Source organism: Populus trichocarpa, chromosome 12, assembly GCF_000002775.5.
Source record: "Populus trichocarpa isolate Nisqually-1 chromosome 12, P.trichocarpa_v4.1, whole genome shotgun sequence".
In the NCBI taxonomy this organism is placed as follows: Eukaryota; Viridiplantae; Streptophyta; class Magnoliopsida; order Malpighiales; family Salicaceae; genus Populus; species Populus trichocarpa.
In genome coordinates, this window is record NC_037296.2 from 10,191,106 (window position 1) to 10,214,476 (window position 23,371).

Sequence of the window (23,371 nt, forward strand, 5' to 3'; positions counted from 1 at the left end):
TGAAAAAAAATCTCTATAAATAAAAAACATGTTATTTTAGCTTGTAAAAAATTAAAGTTTTAAAAATATTCATGTATAAATTTTAATATAAAAAGCTATTTAATTAATTAAATAATTTTTTATGCAAAAAAGAGAACGGTGTCTCTAGAACTATAAAGAGTGTTTAATAATGCGGCCAAAATATTATTTATTTAATTTTTTTTAATATTTTAAAATCATTTTAATATATTAATATCAAAATTAAATTTTTAAAAGTAAAAATATCACTTTAAAATATTTTTAAATTAAAAATAATTAAAAATAGAAATATCTACCTTATTTATTATAATACCACCCATGGAGTCCTGACGGAGCGGTTAGGCGCGCTCTCGTCGCTTACGAGGTCTGGGGTTCGACCCCTCTTTTTGTTTGCAGCCGGTCTTTTGGGGAGTACTTGTCACCCGGTGTGCAAAGAGATTAGTCTGGGCCAGTGCTCAGATACCCTTGGTTTTTTTTTTTTTTAAAAACAAAAATTTATTAGAATACCCAATCTCATAAATCCGCTTTGCCGTACCTTCTTCTCTTTTCCTCCCCAGTGGGCCTGATTGCTTTTAACATAAACCCTTACAATATAGATTACAAAATCATCACACTGACAATCTACGACTGTACTTCAAAATCTAACTTTCAAAAACAAACCCTAAAACACTAAACCTCCTTCCCTCCTCAATGGCCAGTGACGGAAAACGGAAGAAACGAGGCCGCAAATCTAAAACCCAGACAACCCTAGACCCCACAACTTCCACCATAAACGATGAGGTTTTCTCCGTTAACAATGTCGAAACCGTGAATTCTACCACCCCAACCAGCGCCAAAAAACACGAAAACCGCCGCGGCCGTCCTAAGAAACGATCCAAGCACTCACCAGAGAAGCCCGAGAAACCCCCGCCATTAATTAATGGAGAAATTGGGGTTGCGCCGCCTGTGGAGGGCGTGACCAGGGTGGTTCCGGCGATGGATGCGGTGGTGAAAGTGTTTTGTGTACACACGGAGCCGAATTTATCGCTTCCGTGGCAGAGGAAGAGGCAGTATAGTTCCAGTAGTAGTGGTTTTGTTATTGGTGGAAGGAGGGTTTTGACTAATGCGCATTCTGTGGAGCATTATACACAGGTTAAGCTTAAGAAGCGTGGCTCTGATACTAAGTATTTGGCTACTGTTCTTGCTATTGGAACTGAATGTGATATTGGTAAAGATTCAAGCTTTTCGTGTTGTATTCGATTTTAAGCTCAATCAATTATAGGGCATATTTTTGAGATAGATACGTGCTTAATCAATTTTTACTATTGTCGACTTTAAGCTTTATGTTGTTGTTTGATGCTTTTGGTATTTTAAGCACCCTACTTTCTTGGCATAGAACGAAAAATACCAGCTTTTATTGGCTAGGATAACTTGTATGTTCCCTTTTTTTTTTTTTTTTTTATGGAATGGAGTAATTAGTCAATTTTGATTTAGATTTGAAATAGTAAATGTGACTTGCAAGAAAAATTCATACAAGTTTCATGGAGTCCATTGGGGATATGGATAGTTATATGTTAGGATAAGAGATGGTCCCACGTGTGGTAAAGCTTTCCTGTGGCAAGGGAATGGGTGTGATGAATTAAAACTAGATGACAGACTTGTACTGGAAAAGAAAATTGTAGAAGTAGATCTTGCACATAAGATGAATCAGAATGTGAATTAAATGTGTGGTTCTCTTATAAAGGAGTGAGCTTTATTAACTCTATATACCTCAATGGATGCAAAGGATGAGATATTTTGTTCAAAGCAAAATTTCTTTTTGTGATTTGCAGCCTTGCTAACAGTCAATGATGATGAGTTCTGGGAAGGTGTGTCACCTGTAGAGTTTGGAGAATTGCCTTCACTTCAAGATGCTGTAACTGTCGTTGGTTACCCAATTGGAGGGGACACAATTTCTGTGACAAGTGGTGTTGTATCTCGGATAGAGATCCTATCCTACGCCCATGGATCAACAGAGCTTCTGGGTTTGCAAGTAATGTTGTTGAAACCCTTGCATTTTGCTATTTGTAATTATCGAACTATTTCCCTCACATGCCTTTCTCATGGTTTCATTTGCAGATAGATGCTGCTATAAACTCAGGAAATTCTGGTGGTCCTGCCTTTAATGATAAAGGTGAATGTGTGGGCATTGCGTTTCAGTCCCTTAAACATGAAGATGCTGAGAATATAGGGTATGTTATACCAACTCCGGTCATCAAGCACTTCATCCAAGATTATGAGAAGAATGGAGCATACACAGGTAAGTATTTGTACATGTTTGGTTCTGGCTTTTGTATACAGGTGTATACTGTGTAATTAAATTGCAATGTGTCTATTGTAGTATCACATTGCTCATTGATCTTGGTTAAAGTCTAATGATTATCCCTTACATGCTAGGATTTCCGTTTCTTGGGATTGAATGGCAGAAAATGGAAAATCCAGATATGCGTGTGGCAATGGGTATGAAATCTGATCAGAAGGGTGTTCGTATCAGAAGAATTGACCCCACTGCTCCAGAATCTGAAGTCTTGCAGCCATCTGACATCATTCTCAGCTTTGATGGGGTAGATATTGCTAATGATGGAACAGGTTCGTGTATAATGTTTTATGCTTAAAACAAGCACCTGGAGCTTTGCTAGGAACTCTGATTTTCCAAAGTTAATTAACATGGCATTCTTTGTGGCATGAAATTTTCGCCTCCTTTTGTTCTTGACATATCAGTTCCCTTTCGGCATGGTGAGCGCATTGGTTTCAGCTATCTTATCTCCCAAAAGTATACTGGGGATAATGCTGTGATCAAAGTTCTTCGGAATTCTAAGACTCTAGAATTTGACATCAAACTCTCAACTCACAGAAGGCTAATTCCTCCGCATGTCAAGGGAAAACCTCCATCCTATTATATCATTGCAGGATTTGTATTCACGACAGTTTCTGTTCCTTATCTCCGTTCTGAGGTGCATATTTCACTTTTTGCTTTCCTTTTTGTATATATTTTCTCATGATACTGCCATTGCCTTCTCTTAGTATTAGTTAGTTAGTAAAACTTGATGGGTCTTAAATACATCTATTTTAATTGACACTCTATGAAGTGAGTGATTAATTCTTTTTGTGCATGAAGCTATGGCTGTGTGATATTTATTACATTTCTTGAATATGGTGTTACTGCGTGATATTTTTCAACTTGTATGCTTTATGTGTTAGAGACAAGGCCCATTAAACTTTCTTCTTGTATGTTTGTGCAAGTTTGCATGTTTTTGTTGGTGCAAATGCTTTTAAGGAGGTTATGGTTTATGTAGTACTGCATAATCTAATTTGTAATTGGTGCATCATCATGGAGTCATTTATCTGTCTTGCCTGTAGGTACATCAACTTATGTTTAATAAATCAACACCATGATTTTTCTTGGCTTTTGAATCTGGGGATGATAGGATATTGAACTTTCACCACATCATAAAACATTAGAGGAAGTGTGTTGATTGTAGAAATACAAGGACTAAATTCTAATTGTACTGATACTCTGGGCATTACCCTGTTATTGAAGCCGATTTCCTACATACTAAACCTGTTCACCTAATGAAAATGTGCTAATGTGTAACTGAATGTCCAAATCCAGAACTTATCTTGGGTTGAAATGGATATTCATCTAATTAGGTCACTAGTGAGTTCCATAAAACTGTCCTGGGCTTGTTTTCTGTTATCACTGTCCTTTTGTAACTTTGCATTGTAAACTAGGATTGGAAATATGGATTGTAATTAAAATGAATTTCTGTTGTAGTAATACTTCTATGTTTTGCTAGCCATAGTTCTTTTTTCTTGTTCTAAGGGTTGCAATATGAGGATTCCTGTTTTTTTTTTCAACAAAAGTATTTTATTTCACCCGCGGAGCCTTTATTTTTGTAGCTTGCATTTACATGTTTATCTATTCCAATATTGTTCTCCATCTCTATGATTTTGCTATATTCTGAACTTAATTTAATGGGTATCTATTCCAATAATTAATTGTATATTAACCTCATTTATTTATTCCAGTTTTTCACACCTTGCCAATTGCAGCTTCAGTTTCATGCCAACTTTCTCATGGATTTCTCTCTCTCTCTGTTTAATGCAATACTTAGCATTATAGTACTTTCATGGTCAACTGATTTTACATTGCCTCTGCTCTTTTGCATAATTGTGCAGTATGGCAAGGAATATGAATTTGAAGCTCCTGTCAAGCTTCTGGACAAACTTTTGCATTCAATGCCACAATCCCCGGATGAGCAGATAGTTGTGGTTTCTCAGGTTCTCTCTCACACACACGTTCACATGCACGCACACATGTCAGCTCCTATGGCCACTACTCTACTCTACTGATCTTGCACTTTACTTTTCTTCTCCTGGAAAATTTCTGGCAGGTGCTTGTAGCTGACATTAATATTGGGTATGAGGACATTGTTAACACCCAGGTGAAGAATCACAGTCTTGTAACTGGTGCTTTTTATTTCTGTCGTTGAGCTGGTATAACCTGTTTATTATTTCCCCTTTTCTTTTGGTGAACTACATCTCTTTTTTGATGTCATTTATTCTGTATCTATGCAGGTTGTTGCTTTCAATGGTAAGCCAGTGAAGAATTTGAAGAGCTTGGCCAACATGGTTGAGAATTTTGATGATGAGTTTCTGAAATTTGATCTGGAATATGACCAGGTCCTCTCTCTCTCTCTCTCTCTCTCTCACACACACACACACACACACACCACACACACACACACACAGAGGGTCTGTGTGTTTGTGTGTTCTAACATTTGCATCTCGGCTATTTATACTAGTTCTGTCTGGTACTGATATCTATATCTATACCTGTACTTTGGTGCAGATAGTTGTTCTCCGGACAAAGACTGCCAAGGAAGCTACTGTAGATATTCTTACCACTCATGGCATACCTTCTGCAATTTCTGATGATCTTAAGCCATGAATTTGAGTATTTATTAGGTACGTTGCAATACTCTTGTCAGAGCCCTGTTACCCCCCGTATTACCTTCATTAAAGATGGGGTGTGGGTTGTTAATTTATAAAATCTAGGGTGGAGTAGATTTTTTCAATGAGGGAAGCTCACCGCGTGTATTATTGATGGCAATGTCCTTTCCTTTACCTGATTGCTTATGTGCTTGCATTGCAAGGTTGAAATTGGCAACACAATAATGGAAATTTACAGGCGTCAGGACTTTGTTTTATTGGGTTAGGGGTATGCCTTTAAAATTTACAGGCGTCATCTATATACACGAGTAGTTTGAATGCTGATATCTCTTGGACAGCCGATCTCTCTCTCTCTCTCGCTCTCATTTTTGGGAAGCTATACACGTTGGAAACATGTTCATTTTTCTGGTTAGTGCGTCACTAAGCCAGCAAGTGACTGTGAGAAGCAGCCGCTGGATGCTCTCCTGTTCGAGGTGCCAGATAATAAATTCCACAATAAGGTGCAGGATGATAACTCAGTATTTGAGTTTTGGACCCCTCTTTTTCTATATTTGTGCTCCTTGTTCTTATCCAATCTTAACAGGAAAGAAATGCAAGAATGCATGGCCAGTATCCACCCAAGAGATGGGGAGCACATTCTGTAGTGTTGGATACTGCCATTTCCCTTTTTTCCGCCTGAGCAAAATTATTAAGTTATGAAGATCAAATAACAAAGTGATCTGATAGCCCTGTGCTTGAAAAGAGAAGAAAAACTATATACTATACTTTTTGTGTTTTGTAAGAAAACAGACACCGGACTGGATATCTTACCAAGTAAACGAACTTAGAAAAAAAATCATTATTAACAGTTTAATAAAGAAACTACTCCCAATTGGTTTGTGTGAGGAGATTGAATCCATCATTACCGAATTCTAGTGGGGACAAAAAAATTATGAGAGAAAAATGCACTAGATCCAATGGTCTAACATGCATGTGCACGCTTAAGAAAAATGATGGCTTAGGTTTTCGTGATGAAATGGTCTAACGCGTGGGGGTATCTTAGCAAGTGTCCTGGTTACATGGTAGCTTAGATTAAAATTGCAATGATAACATGGATAGATAAGAAGAGATAGTATATATATATACATATGATTTTTTATTTTGAAATATAGGAAGGACCCATTAGAGAAGCGAAGGCTCAAGTTATTGACGGTGACTTATTTGAATTTAAATTGAGAGGATTCATTATCAAAAGGTTTGGTCGATATATATATATATATATATATATATATATATATATATATATATATATATATATTACTTGCTATTGTTTTTATAATTTATATCATATTTTTAACTCGAGAATTGATTTTCTTAACTAGTATTGATTTGGCAAGTACTACTTCAGTAGTGAGAATTCTACTATCACTTTTTGTGGTGTATATTGAGAAACGTGGAAAGTTTAATGGATTGAACTTTAAATGGTGACAACATAAAATGTTGATTTATATATCCATCTTGAACTTGGTTAACTTCTTGTAGGAAAAATGTTAAAGTTGTCAAATAATGAATTTAATTTTATTATTATGGTAGCTTTGGATGTATAGAATCATAGTGATTTCGTGTGTTATAAAAATTTACATTTTGAATAGATTAAACAATATACAATATGACATGTATAGTTCAATTAAAAATGTAAATGCATTTTGAAAAGCTTTTAACTAAAAGTTCAAGGTTTGATGTCATGATGAAAAGTGTTCATAGTCGACAAATTTATAAATTTAAAAATGACATCAAAGTTATCTGATCAGATTTGTTCATGCATACAATATTATTAACGTATATGTTATTGTTTACATATACAAAAAGTTAGCTTGATGAATGAATATGATCTAGCAAGTTTTGTCTAAAATGATGTTTTTCACTTATAAAAAGTGGATAGAGAAAACCTATATATGGAGAACTCGTCAACCTCCAACATACTACGTATTAGAAAGGTCAAATTGAACTGACATCTAGAAAGCCTCTCACCCTTAATAATGTACTGCATTTTGATGACATTAGAAAAAACTTAGTGTCTGATTCATTGTTGAGTAAAAATAGTTTTAAGATGATGTTTAAGAGTGATAAATTTATACTATGTAAGAGTAATATGTTTATAAAAAAAAGAGTATCTTTGTGATGACATCTTTAAAATGAATGTAATGACTGTTGTAATAATAATAATAATAATAATAATAATAATAATAATAATAAGATTGCCTTTTCTCATTTTCTTAAGTCTTATGATGTGTGGTATGGCGGGTTAGGTCATGTGCATTATAATTCTATATAAATGTTAATAAACTATGAATTATTACCAAGTATGGTTTTTTGTTTTTTTTTAAAATCATAAGTGTGAAATTTGTATAGAATCAAGATTCACAAAAACTTATTTTTAAATAATTGAAAAAAATAGTGAAAACTCTATATTTAATTCACTCAGATATTAGTGATTTAAAGTTTGTGTAAATTAGAGGTGGAAAAAATATTATATTACTTTTATAGATGATTGCATAAGGTATTGTTATACTTATTTACTTAAGAGTAAAGATGAAGTTGTTGAATTGCTTAAATATCATAAGAATGAAGATGAAAATCAAATTAATAAAAAGATAAAGGTAATAAAAAGTGATAGGGTTTAAGATACGAATCACTATTTGATGAATTCTGTTTTCAAAATAGTATTATCCGCCAAACTACTACTCCTTATTCACCAAAATAAAATGAGATTGCGGAACGTAAGAACTGAACATTAAAAGATATTATGAATATCATGTTGATAAGTTCGAGAGCACCTTAGAACTTGTAGGGGGAGACAATTCTAATTGCTAGTTATATATTTAACAAAATACCTCATAAAAAGTTAGAAAAGACACCATATGAATTCTATAAAGGTAGAAGACCTTCCAACAAATATCTTAATGTGTGGGGGGTGTCTTACAAAGGTAGCAATACCTGGTCTTAAAATGTTAAGATAAGATCTAAGTCTGTGGATTATAAATTTACTAGATATGTATAAAATAATAGTACATATCGATCTCTTGTACACAAATAAAGTATTGAAGATATTCATCTTAATACTATTATGAAATCAAGAAATGCTACTTTATTTGAGGATGTGTTTTCTTGGAATGAAGTACAATAAAATTATTCACTTAAGAGAAAGATTGAGGCTAACTCAAGTAGTAATCATCAATTAAAAAATAATGAAGTTAAGCTTAGAAAGAGTAAAGGGACAAAAATGACCAAAATATTTGGTTTTGCGTTTTTAACATACTTCGTAAAAAATGAACCTTGAATCTACTCCAAAGCAATGTCCTCTCCAAAAACTTATTATTGCAAGGAGATACTTAATAGTAAAATTAAATCCATTATGAATAATTATATATGAGAACTGATGGATCTTATTTTCAAAACCAAATTATTAGACTATAAGTGAATTTTCAAAAGAAAGATGAAAGCTGATGACATTATTGATAAATAAAAAATTAAATTTCTTGTTAAATATTTTAGACAACATAAAGGTATGAACAATTTTAACTTATATGTGTCAATAATAACTATTATATGAACATTAATTGAGAAACCCATTCTGAATTAGATCCTAGTCTAGTCATGGATTAACAAGTTGAGCCAAATTTAATATTTATGAATTTATGTGCATATATGGGTCGTAAGTAGGCCCATGTCCTGTGAACCGTGAATGAAGCCCGATTACAATTCCAAGACCCAAGTCACCGACTGCCAATATTGAATTTATTAATGGCGTCCAGCATCAAAATTTCAGATTTGCGCTTCTGCTTGATCCACTTGTTCTTTCTCCTGCCGTAAAACAAAGTGGAGTAATATATATATATATATATATATATAGAGAGAGAGAGAGAGAGAGAGAGAGTAAATTAATGGAGAAGATGGGTACGGCGGAACCCAACTTTGAACAGCTATTCGAGGAGAAGAAGCGCGTCCGGAACCCCCTCGTTCCCGTCGGTAAATACTAATTTGATCGTCCCCATTGCCCTTTTTTTTTTTTTTCATAATATACGTATTTTATGCGTAGACAATATATTTGGGAATCATAGAATTTGTTTGGAATATGATTATATTGATTATGGTCTTAAGGTTTGAAGAAAAAGAAATAGCTGTTTGGTTGGTTTTGGAAATGGGATTGGAATTCTAATTCTAATTCGAAATATAATTTACTTTTTTTTTCTCCTGAAATTAAATTTACGTCTAATGCTGTTTTAATACCACCAGATAAATAGAACAATTTAATCTCATATAAAGTAGAGTGGTATCTCATTCTTACAAAAGAAAGGTGTTGTAGCTCGTTTCTTTCGTGATGGTAGTCCATTTTTTAGCGAATCAAGCTGTACTGCACAAGAAATGGAATGAGGATCCATTTCCATTCCAAATCCTAGCACAAAACAACCATGCCCTTTAAGAATTTTCTCCTCCCTCTCTCAATAGAGGGGTATTGGTGGTGGATACATTTTAGATTACCTTGAACAACTATCATCTTTCATTTTTCTGATCGGTTTATCTCGAGCAGATCCCATGTTTCAGAAGATACCTAATTTGTTAAGGGTCTGGGCATCTCACTTTGTGTTTAAATGGATCGTTTATACGTTATATTACTGCTGGCTTCTTGTCTTCAAACATTTGAGCTTTTGACTTGCATATTGGCAGTCAGAAATTCCAAATTAGTAGTGCTATTATTAGCTCATGATAAGAAATGGGATTCATCTTTAGACAGTCCTGTATTTAGCTTCAGCTTGATTGACTGTTTATAACTATTGCAGGAGCACTTATGACGGCAGGAGTTCTCACGGCTGGATTAATCAGTTTCAGACGAGGCAATTCTCAGTTGGGGCAGGTGTTAATGAGAGCTCGAGTGGTTGTCCAAGGGGCTACTGTGGCCCTTATGGTTGGCACTGCTTTCTACTATGGGGATAACCCATGGAAAAAACCAAGTTAGACCTTCTATAGCATGTATCTTTCCTCGTTAGTGACACAAGCTGTTCTTTTTCTATGCTCTGATTTTATTTAATAAAATCAATCAAAATTTATATATTCTCATCGCTGGTGGCAGTCCTCCCATATGATCCAGTTCCTATTACTATTATTATGTAAAACTGATATCAGTAGAGCATGGACGGTGTGAGAATATTTGTCTCAGAACTGAAAGAAGGGATGATATTTACTTTGGACAAACAATCTTATTAAGATTACAAATATAATCAATGTGTGTTTACAACCTGTTATACTCTAATTGATGGATTATGTCGTACTGCTTCTCTGTTTGTCTGGAAATGGTTTTTTCGTTGCTCAATTGTTTTCTTTAACAATTACCAATGCATGGCTATTTGAAGAACTCAAAGTATTGTACTGGCACACATGATTCTGTCTCTGAATGAATTTATCTTGTTCAGTTATATGATACCAAACCCGAGATGCCTAAATCGTCAGCTGCAATCATTTTATTGGCATCCGATGTACTTGGTGCCATTCCTTCAAGACTATTCTGATTGGGAGTGTTGCAACTTGTTTTTGTTATGTATTTTTTTAAAATATGTTTATTTTAAGAAAAATATTAAATTAATATATTTTTATAGTGTTTTTTTTTTATGATTCTAAACCAGTGATATAAAAAATATAAAAAATTATTTTAATGTATTTTCAAGTAAATAATATTTTTAAAAATCACTCTTAAATACAATATCAAAATACTGTTTAGAAGAAAACATCATGGTATGGTGTGGGCTAGGTTAAATTTTTCTTAAATGTAAAAAAAATGTTAAGATATTACTAATGTTTTTTTAGTAGAAAAAAATTCAAATTGTGTGAGGGTTATCTCGATACGATCCGAATGATTTTATGAGTCCAAAAATAACCTGAAGATCTATAAAAATATAATTTGACCCAAAAAAATTTCAAGAAGACATCTTCTTTTTAATTAGATAAAAACATATTAAATTGACTTGGATTACTCCAGGTTAACATGTTATATCAGTGTCTCAAGTTATGAAGTCTAATTTTCAATAAAAAAAATGAATTAAAAAGGTGACCCGAGTTAACCTTTTAAATTTGCGACTCAGATCATAAGACTGAGATAATCCCGTAAAAAAAATCAAAACAAATTATGAAGTTCAATTCTCAATCAATATATTGAAGGATATCACTAAATTAAGAAATCAATTAATAAAAGAACTTAAAAAATGACCCAAGTCAATCCATCGAACTTATAACCCAGGTCAAGAGACTGAGATAACCTGATCGAAAAAAATTACCTGATTTAACTCAAATTAACTTATCAAATTCACGACTCTAGTTATAAAACTGAGATAACCCTATAAAAAACAAATAAAAATAAATTACTTAATATTTTTTTATGTTAAAAAAAATATAATCTGATCTGCTGCGTAACACGACACAATGATATAGAACTCTCTAAAGCTAAATGAGGAAACCTAATTATTTTATTTCAATGAACTGTAATAGTTTGATCAAGATCATAGAATTAGAAAGATTTTGATTGCTCATTTTACTTATATTTCAAAAGTTTGCTACATAATCTTTCAAAATAGTTGCATTACAAAATTCACATTTTATGGTATTTTTTCGCAACTCTTTTCATTTGATACTCTGAGTTCAAGTTTATTTTAGGAGAGGCATTTCCTGCATATAACATTAACTAGACAAAAAAAAAAAAAAAAAAAAAGGATAAAAAATGAACCAAATTGTGGAACGGATGTTGAGATACACGGTTGGAACACGGACTCTCAGCCAAGGAGTTTGGAAGAATTCGCCTCAAGTAACCGGTTCCCTAGCTTCCTTCTCTTTTTTTTTTTTTTTTTTTTTTATTTTGGAAGGCCAAGGAGATTGCATAATCTAATGCTTATTTATTTATTTATTTATTTTTGGAAAATGCACAGTGGCATTAGTAGCATTTTGGGTTCTTGTAATAGCAAAGGACTTCAATTAAAACTTCTGCAATATAATAATAAGGCTGTTGAAAAGTCCACATCTTCAACTTTATTACTTGACGGCAGACAAGAAAAGAGATAAAAAAAAGTTTGTCACTAAAAACATAAATAATTAAAATATTTAAATTTTTATTCACCAAAATCTCCATTTGTCCTCTGTATACGAAATTTTAAAAACTCTATTAATATTGAATAGAAAAAAAAATCATTCCTTTCAAATAAAAAAACTAGAAAAACCTAATAATAATAAATAGAAAAATAAAAAATAAACTAGGAAAAAATATTTTTTTTTATAAACATTCATGCATTGGCCTTCTCGAATTGAAATGAACTTTTTCTCGAGTTCAAACCTCACTCAACAACTATCCTTCATGAACATATTTTGTAGGTCCCTAATATTTTTGTGCGGACCATCTCATTATAAATCTTTAACACAATATTTTTGTGTGAGTTGCCCTATCGTGGCTTCATAATACAATACCTTTGTGCTGGTTGCCCCATCGTGGGTCCACCACTAGGATTTTCAATAACAACAGTTCATGCAGATAGAAACAACACACTAGTTTCTAGACTTCTTTTTCATGAGAATAAACATCCTCATCCCTTCCTATACAAGCACATCCTATTCCACTATCTCTTTCAACTATGATTATTCAACATCACACAACAACTAACAACTAACAACTAGAAATTAGTAATCTCTGACAAACATCCTCTATGTCCTTCAACCAAAACTACCAGGAATTGTTAGAGTTTGATACCAATTAATGCTTATAGGAGAAAAGAATAACAAAGTTTGTTACAAGTCAAAACCCTCAAAGATCAAGAATACTGAAAAGAATAACATAGTTTGTTACAAGTTAAAACCCCAAACCCTTTGTTTGGATAATCGCATCAAAGTCTTGTGATGTATAACTTGGGCTAGAATGTGGTGTGTTTATAGTTGAAACAATACGGTCTGCCCCGAGTTCTTGAGCTGATGTCATAAACAAACCATAAATCCAATTTATATTAAGTCCATCATCTGCAACTGTTTCTAACCATCCTTGAGGATCATGAGAAGGGTGGGTGAAAGTGTTTTAGCCAAATTTCATAACCATGTTGGCATTATATGTCTCCTACAAAACAAAAAAAAAAGGTTAAATTTCTAAATTCAATTACATTTCATATTATTAATGCAAATAAACAATCTTAAACCAACGATAACTATCAAAACACTTACTAGAAACACTTTCGCTTTTATATTAACAAACGTTTTTCTTTTCTTTTCTCCCTTATCCTTTATATGAGTTTTCTCGTATAACTCCATTAGAGTTAATTCTTGTCCAAGCTATTTTTCTACAAATTAAATATTTTATTAAAAGTCTTATAAACAAACACATAATTAAAGCTTCAAGAAAAATAATAAATTATATATCAACAAGCTCTTATTAGATGCTTTGCATGGTTGATAAACATAATAACTTATCTAATGTGCTTGCTCGTTGAACTATGAGTTTTTTTTATTTTTATTTTGTGTACCATATCGTGAGCACTTTGTAAAACTTTCTGAAATCATAAATTTCTGACACAATGCCCAATTACTCTTTGTGACATGCCTCGGCTTATAGATTTTCCACTTCTCCACACCATCCAATCTGGCCTTCTTAATTGCTTATTTGTGGGCATCATATAAAATTTTTTTTAACATTAATTTATTTAAACTTACTTAGTTGTATTGTGGTTTTCTCACACTCTCCTGACAAGTACCTCGTTGCTTTAGTCCCATCAAATTTTTTTCTTAATTGATTTGATACATTAATTAGTTTTCAAAATTTAAAAACTAGGAACTCGAATTATGAATTATTTATCTAACCTTTAAATTTTTCCACCTAACATCTACCATATATATCTATTCGGGATGGTTATGAAGTTGAATCTATTAAAATAATGGTTCTTCGAATAACCATTTCATAATAGAGGTGGTGGAATGAGCAATTTAATATTGATAAACCTAAAAATCAAATTAACCAAGATATTTTCATGTAATTGTAAAATTTAAAATAATTCAATACAAATAAATAACATCATAAGATAAGACATTAATTACATATATAGGTTGCCCTTTCATTCTGCTATAATTTTGCCTGAAATAGACTTTATTGAAGAAGGGATGTTTTCTCTACTGTCCTCAATGGCTGAGCCTTAGTTGATTAACTTCTACATTAGATGCCTTTTCATAATCATTACTTAGATTCATGACACGATCATCGACACTACTACTTGATGAAGCACTAGTGCTCTTGTTAAACTTGAACTTGTTTTTTTATTGAATACATGATATCTAAAAGAAAATAATAAACATAATTGAAAAATATGATCAAAGCATATAGTTCTTCCACAAAGCAATAAAAACTCATCATAACATTTACAAACAAAAAGCCTCATATCAAAAAAGAAACAAAGATAACTATTGATGCGGATCAGCCCAACACCAAGCGTAATCATGCCAACGACCCATTGGAGGTGCCAATTGGGCCAATCACAAGAGCTAGGGCAAAGAAGCTTAAAGAAGCATTGAATGGGCTTGTTCAGAACATGTGGAGCAAAATGGAATTAGAGGGGCTTGGGACATTTAAGGAGCATGAAGGAAAACCTTTAATTCATTTAGTTCAGGTCCAAGAAGAGTCCAATTTGTGTGGAACAAGGGGTTGATGTGTCCGGCCCAATACCAGCCTTGTTAGGCTTGTTATTTTTCCTAATGCTACAAGGATAAAAAAATCAGCAATTTATTCTTCTAATTAAGTAAGGAAGTTGGCCATATCTTATTCCTAAAGAGAGGAGGACTATTTAATGCTTTTCCTAATTTAGAAAGGAAAGTAATTAAATCAACAACAAAGGAGGAAATTTGTTTTCTTATTTGTCCAAGTTAAACAAGGAAATCCAAGCTAATCAAGGACATCAAGGGGGGCAGCAACACAAATTTTCCAAATCAGATTTCTCCTAGTTTATTTGGGACTTCTTAAGGGTGACAAATCTGATTCTAGCATATTTAGCATGATTATTATTATTATTATTATTATTTTTCTTCTTAGTTTTTGGGTTATTATTACTTATTTGGGTCAATTGTAAGTGGGCTTCATATAAGTCCACCTAAGGGGGGTCCATTAGGGTTTCTTTAAGTCTAGAGTCAGTATAAATAAAGGCATAACCAAACATGTAAGGTTACGCAATTTTTAGATCAATAAACTTCTTTGCTGCACTTATTGTGTGTTGGTGGGATAATCTCCCTTCCTTGGTTCTCTAAAAAACTGAAAACGACTTATCGAAGAACAACTGTCTTCGTGGCGTCATCCTTATACTTCTCGTTCGCGAATCAATATTCGTTGGGTGGAGGTCTCCGTTTCCAATAGTGCTGGTGCCTAGGTACAAGTTATCTTTGTGTCACACTCCTATCAAACCTGATTTACTTGGCTTTCCGGGAATTAATGTCTTTGCATGTGGGTTGCGTGACCATGTGATCACGAGGTTCGCATCAACTATTTTAAGCATATTTAATAGTATATATTTAGCTAACACAACAAAGTTATCTAGTCATCTCCAAAGAAAGAAAAAAAAATCTTAAACATAACAAATATGAATAGATTGATTGGAACATTTAGGTATCGGGGAGGGGGGGTGTAAAGGTGTCTTATAGACCATTTACCAAAAGCTTTATCATGAAATAACTATATTAGTTACTAATTAAAAATTGCCCACTAATTATAAAAAGATATGTTTGCAACTTTTAGAAACATTATGGAAATGATGAGAGTTAAACATAGGTTTCCAAACATAGCTAATCTAACAAAATTACCAATAATAAAATGCATCATAAAATGATTGATTATATTTGATACTTGAACAAGACTCTCAACAATTATATTAGTAGAAAGAATGGTAAAATTATATGATGGGAATATAAAATAAAATTTGAAAAAGATAAAACAAATGGTACCCTAGCATGGCCACACCAAACATGTTGAGCTTCTTCATTATATTACAGTTGACTAAGACACATTGTTGTTAAGAACAATACACATTATATTCTGGGTTTGTAGGTTATGGACATGTGGTTCTTAACCAACCATACCAGTATAAATGTTAACATAGATACAAAAGGAAAATGGATATTTGCATTGCATAGTTCTATCTATAAAGATTATAGCATTAGATAAATAGAGAGTGATTCATGCATCAATACTATAAAATCATAAACAAAACCTAATGTCATGTACCCATACAAGTTTGAGCAATTCATTTTGAAACTTTATACCTATCTAGAACTATAAACCATAAATGGCGGAAAAAACAAACCTAAAAATCCAACCTTTTTTCATATCTAAATCTCTAAAAGCCCTGAAAAACATTAAGTAAATCATTCACTCACTCAAAAAACCATTAAACTACTATCAACTATGCATCAATTAGCTTTTTTATTAGAAAAGAAAGAAATTAGTAACCAATTAATTAGCCAAGAAATCAAACTCTAAGGTTATTGAACAAGAAATCAAACCTAAAATAGGGAAAAGAGAGATATTGTTGGTGCTGGATTAATGGGGGGCTGTCAAAGAAGAGCCCTAAGCTAAGAAGAAGAAGAAGAAGAAGAAGAAAAAGAATGATTATTGGGTTTTAATTCATTTTAAAATCATTGATGGAATTTCTATTGACAATTATATCGAAAATCTGACACCTAAGCAATGTTAATGGAATTACTGATGATTTTTTTTTCATTTCATTGTTGTTTCCATTAGAAATTACAAATGTAATTTTTTCATCACAATTTTCATCAATAAACAAAAATAAATTATTTTCTTTTAGTATTTTCATTGTCTTTTTTCAATTTTCTAGTTGTGTGGGTCCCACCACTAAAATTTCCAATAAAAATAACTAACACAGATAAAAATAATACAATAGTTCCTGGACATCTTTTTCCTGAGGAGAAACCTCCTTATCTCCTCATACACAAGCATGCCTATTCTACAATCTCTTTCAAATATGATTATTTAACAACACATAATAACTAATCATAAGAAATTGGTGAGCTCTAATGCACATTGTCTAACAAAAACCACCAAGAATTGTTGGACTCTGATACCAACTAATACAAATAAGAGCGAAGGATAATGAAGTTTGTTTTAAGCCAAAACTCTCAAAGAGCAAAAACACCATAACTATAGAGAGACACCCAGAATATTTAATTTTTATCTATTCAAGTCTCCATTTGTAAAAATACCTATTACAATTACAACCCTTCGAATAGAAAAAAATAAAAATATTATTAATAATGAATAGAAAAATAAAAATAGAAAATTTATTCACTTCAAATTGAAAAACTATAAAATCCTAATAATAGTGAATAGAAAAAAATAGAAGAAAATAAAATTAACTAAGAAAAATATTTATTTTTCTAAAAAAATCCAGCATCATTATAAGAAATTCTAAACATTGTAGGGAAAGCATTATACCAAAAAACATTGTTCACACTCTCACATTTCACGGTGGACTCACTATGGCAATAATTATTTTTATTTTGATCCTTAAACTTTTCTTTTTTTACCAGTTGCATCCTTTTTCAGGCCAAATTGAAGCCTAATTGCTTCAAATTTGTTGAGCAAATGCAAGACTGAAAAAAGGGGGACTAAAGTGAAAAAATAGAGGAAATTGGTGGTCGTTTAAAAAATGGCACGAAAAGTTCACTTTGATCGTCATACTTTTTACATTAAAACTTTCAGTTCATATATTTTTTGAAAATTCAATTTTAGTCCAAAAATTCTTTATTTCTAAGTCTCTAGTTTGAGAGAAAAAGAGAAAGTGACTAGATTCTAGTGATAAAGAGAGAAAGTCTTGGTTGACACTAATTTAAAAGAAAGTCTTGGTTGACACTAATTCCAGACACAAAAAAAGTTGATTTTGACGTCAATGAGTTCCATTAGATGATAAGAGTTTATCATAGGTGTTATGTGCCCTTAACTTTGTCTGCTTTGGTCAATTTGAGATCAAGAATGTTCAGGTTTCTGCCGTGGTTGACACTAATTTTTTAGTCCCTAGTTTGAGAGAGAGAGTCTTGGTTGACAATAATTCAGGACATGATAAAGATTTATTTTGATGTCAATGAGTTCCATTAGATAAGGAGAGTTTATCGTAGGTGTTATGTTCCCTATTTTGGTCGATTTGAGATCAATAATATTTCTGGTTTCTGCTTTGGTTGACACTAATTTTTAAATCCCTAGTTTGAGAGAGATAAAATCTTGGTTGACATTAATTCAGAACATGAAAAAAGTCGATTTTGGTGTCAATGAGTTCCATTAGATGAGAAGAATTTATCGTAGGTGTTATGTGCCCTTAACTTTACTTGCTTTGGTCGATTTGAGATCAAGAATGTTTCTGGTTTCAGGTTGTTTTGGGTTTTTGGGTCGATTTTTGGGTTTTTTTACAGCCATATACAAGTTTATCTAGGTGTTTTTTTTGTGTTTTATAAGAGTCTTTGGATAAAAAAGGTTAAACATAGGTTTATAGGTCCAAAAACCATCAACCTTTATTGTCTAGCCACTTTTGTGGCTGGAATTTAAGGAAAAGGTAGGAGACGTCTCGCCTGTTTTTTTTTTATATAAAAAAAACTAGGGCAAACAACATGTCATCCACCCCATAATAAAAACAAATAACTTCATCCTAGGCGCACGAGCGTGGGCTAAAAGATCTACACACCTAGGCTTTTTAAAGCTTAGGTGCGCTGGGCCATCTATGTCAGGCTCGCGATTGAGCCTTTTTTTTTTCTTTTTTCTTTTTTATAATTTTATTCTTTATTGGCTATTTTTTTAATTTAAATAATTTTTTGTGGTGTTTTTGGATAGAATATGATTTAAATTTCACTGAGTTTACTGGTAAGATTTCATTATGTTAAGATGCATTCTTTCTCTATAACCCTGCTTAATGGTTTTTTTATCTTTAATTTTATTCAATCTCTTTCCTATTATTATTATTATTATTATTATTATTATTAAATAAAATGTTCATTCTAAGAAATAATGCTATTAAATGCAATCAAGTTTATGGCCCATGTTTCGAGTTCAGATATCTATAACCACATTTGTCTCTCAACTTTTCAAATTGATCTTTGGTCAAATATCACTTATTTTTTATTTGATTTCACATAAAATTATAATATTTTTTTTAAATATATGAGGCCTCGCATAATATTTGTTTTCTTTGGTTTTATTCAATCACTTTCACGTGTGTGTCTATTTCTATTATCATTTAATTAAATAAAGAATTTATTCTAAGAAACAAAGTTATTAAACACAATTAAGTACATGGTTTTTGTTACGAGATCATATATCTTGATCTATTGTCTTTAGTTATCATTAATGTTTTTTTTTTACGTTTTATTGGCACACATTGTTTAATTAAATAAAGAATTTATTCTAAAAAATAAAGTTATTAAACACAATTGGGTACATGGTTCGTATTGCAAGATTAAATATCTTGATCTATATCTATTTCTTGATTTTTCCAGTATAGTCTTTACTTATCATTAATGATTTTTTTTACATTTATTAACACAAATAATTCTTGATTTATTTAATTAAATGAATGTATAAATTTATTTATTTTTAATTTGGATTTTTTATGGTAAAAAATGCATTGAAAACACACACACACACACACACACACACACACACACACATATATATATATATATATATATATTTGCTGAAAAATAAAATTATTTAATCCGAATCGCGGTACCTAGAAGCTGTTGAAAAAGTATTAGCTACAAAGGTCAGACAACCATATGGAGAACGGAAATGTTATTGCATCAACGAGAAGGTTTCTTCTTCTTTGTTATTAGCCAGCAAATTCCAGTGAGAATCTGATCAGCAAGAAAGTTACAATTGTATCATTTTGATTTGTTTAGTCATTACCTGAAACATCAAACACTATTAATTTAGTAGAAATCAACTGAGATGGACACAAAATTGAATATAATTTTGACCACTCAAGTCTGCCAACTCCCGATTTGAAAATCTTGTTTTAGGCCTTTTGGCATGTTTCTGTAAGACCTTATGGCAATAAAATTTAGAATAATGCTACCTCTCTTTGTAAATTCAGCCAATTGGCACTGAAAACTGGTTTAAGCAACCGCATCGATTTGGTTGCTTTCTCCTTTGTTTTACATACCTAGCCAATCTGAGCCCACTTCCAAGGAGGAAACCACAATATAGTTCCATTTTTGCTTTACTCACTTAGTTCATCCAAAAAAATGGATCGAATTCTGATCTGGGTTCTCCCCATTTTGATCTTTCTCGTTCTTCCAAAGTCCAATTCAGAAGATGAAAATGTCAAAACGGCACTGCTGCAATTCATGGAGAAACTTTCAGCAGGACATGAGCAAAATGATCAGAATTGGGGTTGGGACATCAATTCGGATCCCTGCAATAGCACATGGAAAGGTGTGGACTGCTTGGGATCGCAAAATGTTAAGAGGATTGTTCTTAATAAGTTCAACTTAACAGGAATATTAGACGCTGCTTCTGTCTGCACAGCGAAGTCTCTTCTTGTCTTGAGCCTGAAAGAGAATAACATTTCTGGCTTCATACCTGACGAGATAGGAAATTGCAAACGTCTAAGCCACTTGTACGTAGGTGGGAACCGATTTACTGGTGATATTCCTGACACTATTTCCCAGTTAATTAACTTGAAAAGGCTTGATATATCCAACAACAACTTCTCTGGTGCGCTTCCTGATATGTCCCGAGTTTCAGGCCTGCTAACCTTCTTTGCTGAAAACAATCAGCTCGGTGGGGCAATACCGGATTTTGATTTCTCCTATATCAAGGAATTCAGTGTCGCCAACAATAATTTCAGTGGTCCAATTCCTGATGTCAAAAGCAAGTTTGGGGCAGACAGCTTCACAGGTAACCCTGAATTATGTGGGACACTATTATCAAAAGCCTGCCCACCATCCCCTCCACCGTCAAAAAAGGGATCGAAGCACTCATCAGCTGATCGGTTCCTTATCTTCTCAGGCTACATACTACTTGCCGTGGTTGTGCTGCTCTTATTTGCTTTATATTTATTTAAGAAAAATAAATCTAAAGGAGAAACGGTTAAGGTAGTCAAGAAGGGGAAGGTAGCTACTGCGAGTAAAGAACCTAGTAGAACTTCAAGTGAATCGAAGACTGGTGGTAATAGATCAGAGTATTCAATAACATCCGTTGAGGCCGGAACGACATCATCATCACTTGTGGTTCTTCCCAGTCCTGTGGTGAAGGATTTGAAATTTGATGACTTGCTTCGAGCTCCAGCTGAGTTGCTAGGTAGAGGAAAGCATGGAAGTTTATACAAGGTCATGCTCGATAATGCTACGATCTTGGCATTGAAGAGGATCAAAGACTCGGGGATTTCTGCAGAAGACTTCAAGAGCAGAATTCAGAGGATAGACCAAGTGAAGCATCCCAGAGTATTGCCTCCAGTAGCCTTTTATTGCTCCAAGCAAGAGAAGCTCCTGGTATACGAGTATCAGCAGAATGGCAGTCTCTTCAAGCTTCTCCATGGTAAGTCTAGTATTCTAAATTGTAAGATTACCCCATTTTAAAGGTGGAAACTGGAAACGCATTCGTAGGATATAAATGACATTGCAAAACAGAAAAAAAAAATATTAGAGATTATAGGATAAGGATAGTTTAAATTTCCACAATATTAAGTGCACCCTGGGGATGTAACTAGAGGAAATACGAGGACGAGTTGCTGAAAAATCCCACAGGAAAAACATTTAACCGAGAGAAATGGTAAATTTTAGTCTGATTGGGGTTTCCTGGGCTGTTTGATAAATGAATTAAAGTTAATCTTTCACTCAAAACACCAGACCATGCCACAGATTTGAATATTCGATTTGAATATTCTTGATTTGTTTTTTCATTTTTGGCTTCCTTCTCTCACGCCCAAGCAATTTCACAAGTATAAAACAATAATATAAGCTTAAATACAGGAAAATATAATAACTTTGAATTGTTGTTGATGATTCAGGATCCCAGAATGGTCAAGTATTTGACTGGGGAAGCAGACTCAATGTTGCAGCTAGTATTGCAGAGTCCTTAGCATACATGCACGAGCAGCTTCAAGAAGGTGGGATTGCTCACGGGAACCTGAAATCCACCAACATTTTATTCAACAATAAAATGGAGCCCTGCATTAGTGAATATGGTCTTATTGTGGTTCAAGGCCAAGACCAGTCATTCCTTTCCCAGTCTGATAGCTTCAAAACCGATGCTCTGGGTAGAAACGTCGCATATAGCACCTTCAAGTTGGATGTTTATGGCTTTGGTGTGGTTCTTCTTGAGCTTTTGACAGGGAAACTAGTCCAAAACAATGGCTTTGATTTGGCAAGTTGGGTGCATTCAGTGGTTAGAGAAGAATGGACTGCTGAAGTTTTTGACAGGGCCTTGATCTTAGAAGGTGCTGGTGAAGAGAGGATGTTGAACCTGTTGCAGGTAGCATTGAAGTGCATAAATCCGTCTCCAAATGAGAGGCCAAGCACAAGCCAAATTTCAGCTATGATAAACACAATAAAAGAGGATGAAGAGAGATCCATTATTTCAGATCCATGATTAAACTATGCCATGGAAGTCGAGTCCGCATTAGTAATAAAATATTATACAATTTGGTCATTAACCCTACATCAAATCGTAGAGTTGGTTTAAAACATATTGGTATATAAAATCATTCCTTCTTAGAATTTATATATATATTCTAAGAACCTTGGAAGTAGTAAGAATTAACCAAAATTTCTTGGTTACGATGTTGGTTGGACAACAACAATCATCACATCACATAAAATTGTCAAACCACTACAAATATGGCAAGTCATCATCACCTTGTCGAGTGGGCATGATTAAAATACATAAATAAACTTCAAGAACGTTATTATAAAGGCCATGCGTCCTGAGAGCTCATGTGACCTACCATTAGGTTTGGTCTGCATTTTCACTTTTCTTTTCCTTGGTCATCAGAAGAAATTGCTTTGTATAATCACATGTGCTCATATATATGGCTGTGTTTGGTTTTGCTCTACATATCTGAGGGTTTCAGACTCAAAAATGGTTGGAAAACCTTCAGGCTTGCCAAGATTGATGGGAATTTCCTGGTGATTAGCAGGTGATCATACCAAAAACCATCATTGAAGGGTAATGATTTCTGTAGATCCAGAAGTCACACAGACTACTGTGGACAATCAAACTGTGAGTGGTGGTGGAGAGATCAATCATTACACTTTTTTCTATTGCGGCACACTGGTCTTTCTATTAGCCTTTCACTACATGCATCAAAACTTTGATGAAGTAGTCAGTAGGAGGTCTAAA

At 33.1% G+C, this 23,371-nt stretch overlaps 3 protein-coding genes across 5 annotated transcripts; all 3 read left to right on the forward strand.

The window, feature by feature from the left end:
- The first annotated feature begins 535 nt into the window (after window positions 1-535).
- LOC7458024 (protease Do-like 9) lies at window positions 536-5,873 on the forward strand. Of its 3 annotated transcripts, none has more exons than XM_002317993.4 (10): window positions 536-1,225; window positions 1,830-2,029; window positions 2,116-2,296; window positions 2,434-2,625; window positions 2,758-2,990; window positions 4,216-4,317; window positions 4,431-4,481; window positions 4,615-4,719; window positions 4,889-5,004; window positions 5,193-5,873. In XM_002317993.4, exons 1-9 carry the CDS (start codon window positions 709-711, stop codon window positions 4,985-4,987), a joined length of 1,680 nt encoding a protein of 559 aa, XP_002318029.2. In that variant the 5' UTR covers window positions 536-708; the 3' UTR covers window positions 4,988-5,004; window positions 5,193-5,873. The 3 variants fall into 3 exon arrangements, with proteins under 3 accessions (XP_002318029.2, XP_024438408.1, XP_052301761.1); XM_024582640.2 differs by having other exon boundaries at window positions 5,328-5,873; XM_052445801.1 differs by having other exon boundaries at window positions 4,889-5,873.
- A 2,903-nt stretch (window positions 5,874-8,776) lies between these two features.
- Window positions 8,777-10,279, forward strand: LOC18103774 (RING-H2 finger protein ATL48). Its single transcript, XM_006376782.3, has 2 exons — window positions 8,777-8,997; window positions 9,810-10,279. The coding sequence occupies exons 1-2, from the start codon at window positions 8,913-8,915 to the stop codon at window positions 9,983-9,985; spliced, it is 261 nt and encodes an 86-aa protein (XP_006376844.1). The 5' UTR covers window positions 8,777-8,912; the 3' UTR covers window positions 9,986-10,279.
- A 9,816-nt stretch (window positions 10,280-20,095) lies between these two features.
- LOC7483484 (probable inactive receptor kinase At2g26730) lies at window positions 20,096-22,697 on the forward strand. The gene is made up of 2 exons (XM_002317995.3): window positions 20,096-21,568; window positions 22,041-22,697. The coding sequence occupies exons 1-2, from the start codon at window positions 20,275-20,277 to the stop codon at window positions 22,619-22,621; spliced, it is 1,875 nt and encodes a 624-aa protein (XP_002318031.1). The 5' UTR covers window positions 20,096-20,274; the 3' UTR covers window positions 22,622-22,697.
- The last annotated feature ends 674 nt before the right edge of the window (window positions 22,698-23,371 follow it).

What these genes read in the sequence shown, in the direction of transcription:
- LOC7483484 (XM_002317995.3), top strand. Translation starts at nt 20,275, where the DNA reads ATGGATCGAATTCTGATCTGGGTTCTCCCCATTTTGATCTTTCTCGTT. An exon ending in TCTCTTCAAGCTTCTCCATG is followed by an intron (nt 21,569 to 22,040) that starts GTAAGTCTAGTA and finishes TTGATGATTCAG; the next exon opens with GATCCCAGAATGGTCAAGTA.
- LOC7458024 (XM_052445801.1), top strand. Translation starts at nt 709, where the DNA reads ATGGCCAGTGACGGAAAACGGAAGAAACGAGGCCGCAAATCTAAAACC. An exon ending in TGGAACTGAATGTGATATTG is followed by an intron (nt 1,226 to 1,829) that starts GTAAAGATTCAA and finishes TGTGATTTGCAG; the next exon opens with CCTTGCTAACAGTCAATGAT. An exon ending in AGGACATTGTTAACACCCAG is followed by an intron (nt 4,482 to 4,614) that starts GTGAAGAATCAC and finishes GTATCTATGCAG; the next exon opens with GTTGTTGCTTTCAATGGTAA.
- LOC18103774 (XM_006376782.3), top strand. Translation starts at nt 8,913, where the DNA reads ATGGAGAAGATGGGTACGGCGGAACCCAACTTTGAACAGCTATTCGAG. An exon ending in GAACCCCCTCGTTCCCGTCG is followed by an intron (nt 8,998 to 9,809) that starts GTAAATACTAAT and finishes TAACTATTGCAG; the next exon opens with GAGCACTTATGACGGCAGGA.